Here is a 2,500-nt window from a genome sequence, read left to right as displayed (position 1 = left end):
TGAAATAACTGTTCTTGCCAGACATGAAACAATGTACTTTCAAATAACAAAAAACAAAAACATAGCCTTGTACAGGCAGAAAGAAGGAGAAATTTCAATTGCTTAAAATTACTAACTAAAGGAAAATTTAAAAAATTATACTTACACCACTCTTGAGTGGATAGAAATTAAGAGGCCTGGCAGGCTCTAACCATTTCCCTTTTGATGGGTCGTCATCTTGAGAAAACAATCCATAATCTGAAACTACATTACAAAAATAATTAAGTTTCACAACAATTTTTGAACAGAAGCATTCCTGGACCAGTGAGTTTTTCCTCCTTTCAAAACTGGACAATCCTTTGAAAACATTCTGCAATAATGTGCAACACATCTCACTTTTTTTTTTTAGTTTATTGGTATTTTGGGGTTTCTCTAGTTTATAAATACAACTACGTATGAATACAAAATATAAACTTAAAAGAAACAAAAACAGAAGAAAATAATACAGTTCAGGGCAGCTCAGGGTTAGTAGAACTATGTTTTGGGCTATCATTTTCTTATCGCGGGTAGCCCGACAGGCAAGCATCAACTGAAGAAGAGTGTGGCATTGTTGCTGATGCACACTTCTTACGTAAGTGTTAAGCAGACATCTGTTTAAGAGAGAAAGAGAAAAAATACTAATCTTTTCTCTTTAAGGGCCTAAAATCGTCCTTTTAAATCATATTTTGTAGCCGGTTGTAACCAATGTGGAAACGACCAGATCTGGACTGAGCAACTTGCCTCAAAATTCCAGTTTTCACTCGGCCAAATCTTTAAGATCAATGCAGAAGATTTATATGAAGAGTACCTCTTGCAAACTCTTTGGGTTTCTCCCTGATTTTAGGACAATATCCTTGTCTTTATCGAGAAAATTTTCAATGGTTTATTTGCCCTTGTTATGCGAATAATATGACAAATTTGTTTACTTTGCAGCCCATGTAACAGTGTTTGAATAAAACAGTTATTACTATACACAGGAGGCTTTTAGTTGTTTTTGAGTATTTTTGACTGATCACTTCAAAAGTTGAACAATTTTTTGACCATGTATACCACAAATGTTTGTGTTTAAAATAATGTTTAAGAAAAGAGCAGCGACAGTAAACCCAATAGACCTCATTCTTTTGTTTTTATGCTAATAAGCCTTTCTAGCCTCGCTACGATGAGCATTTAATTTCAAAAGAATATTTGTTTCAAAATGAGGGCAGTAGGTCTAATTAATGTAAATACAAAAGAATGTAAAAGTGGTTGCCATTTATGAAAGTGGTCTATAAAACATGTGTTGCAAGTTTTTTAAAATTAATAGCAAAACATTCCACAAAAACCATGTCCCCCTGGAGACTGAACAATAATATTTCAACTCACCCTGAATACTAATAAAATACATGTATAAACAGGGAAGAAATTACATGTGCAGTCATGTTAACGCTAACATACTACAAACACAACTCTAGAATTTAAATAAAAATAAAAATTATTATGACACAAGTAACTAAACAAAAGATGTCTACAAAGTTTAAGGCTAGTTCCAATTCAGCTACCACACATGATAAATAGTGTACTGATTTCTTCCATGTAGCATTGGGAAGGGTCACTTGCCATTTTATTCAAAGTGTCTCCATTTAACCCATTGACTTTCTAGGAGTAAGGAGGCTTGAAAGGGTTTTTCATTGTTATAGTGTTTGTGAAACGATGAAAGATACCAAAGAAGGATATTTCATAGTGTGGGCAAACTATAAATATCTTTAATGTCAAGGAAATTAGTAAGTAGTAAGTAAGGGAATTAGTAAAAATCCTAATTTACTATATAATAATACAAAACAAGCCATGTAAAAATGTGCCCTAGGGATATGAAATGTGTCCTAGGGTATCGCACATTTAAGTTACCATGGCAACACACCAGGTTCACAAAAAGGCCCTCTAAATTTCAGTCGGCGACCTACCGTTTTTTTTTTATTTCTTTGTTGGAAATCTCCCTAATTCTTTAACTTCTAAGAGGGTATGACAAAAAGTTATCTAGTAGAATTTAAAAAGGCATTTTATAGTTTACAGAAAATTGTACTAGATAGCTTTCCCCGAAACCTCTTTTTTTGAAATTCCATCGTGAATGATACGTGCCTGCAAAAAATCAAGATAGGTCACCCAGCAAAATTTCAAGATAAAGACATTTTTTCCCCGCAGGTTTTATTTCCAGTTCACGCAATTTTACACTGTATTTTCACTTCCGGTGTGTTGCGCACGCTAGTTTTGATAGAAATTTGATTCATTCAGCTGACACGTGTTTGTTAGTTATGACGTGTGTAGGTTATGTGCGCGTGTGCACCTAAGTGAGTGGACACTTTGCCTGTTTACGACAATTTTGGCACGATTCGTCCATCATTCGACTACCAAAGTTTATCTGTCAGCAGGTTCAGGCTCTTCATGTTGAGCAGGGGTTCTCAGATCCACTTCAGATGCAACGGGTTGTACGAGGGATAAAACGATC

The 2,500-nt window shown here is 34.6% G+C and overlaps 1 protein-coding gene across 1 annotated transcript in view; it reads right to left on the bottom strand.

Annotated features, from left to right (window-relative positions):
• LOC138008169 (talin-like) overlaps positions 1-2,500 on the bottom strand; it is a 124,773-nt gene that overhangs the window by 102,761 nt on the left and 19,512 nt on the right. The window contains exon 4 of the mRNA XM_068855399.1: positions 146-243. Within this exon, the coding sequence (XP_068711500.1) occupies positions 146-243 (98 nt within the window). The remainder of the gene's footprint in view (positions 1-145; positions 244-2,500) is intronic.

This window comes from Montipora foliosa, chromosome 6 (assembly GCF_036669935.1).
Source record: "Montipora foliosa isolate CH-2021 chromosome 6, ASM3666993v2, whole genome shotgun sequence".
NCBI classification, from domain to species: domain Eukaryota; kingdom Metazoa; phylum Cnidaria; class Anthozoa; order Scleractinia; family Acroporidae; genus Montipora; species Montipora foliosa.
The sequence above is the reverse complement of the archived record's forward strand: the minus strand, read 5'-3'. Positions and strand labels throughout refer to the sequence as shown.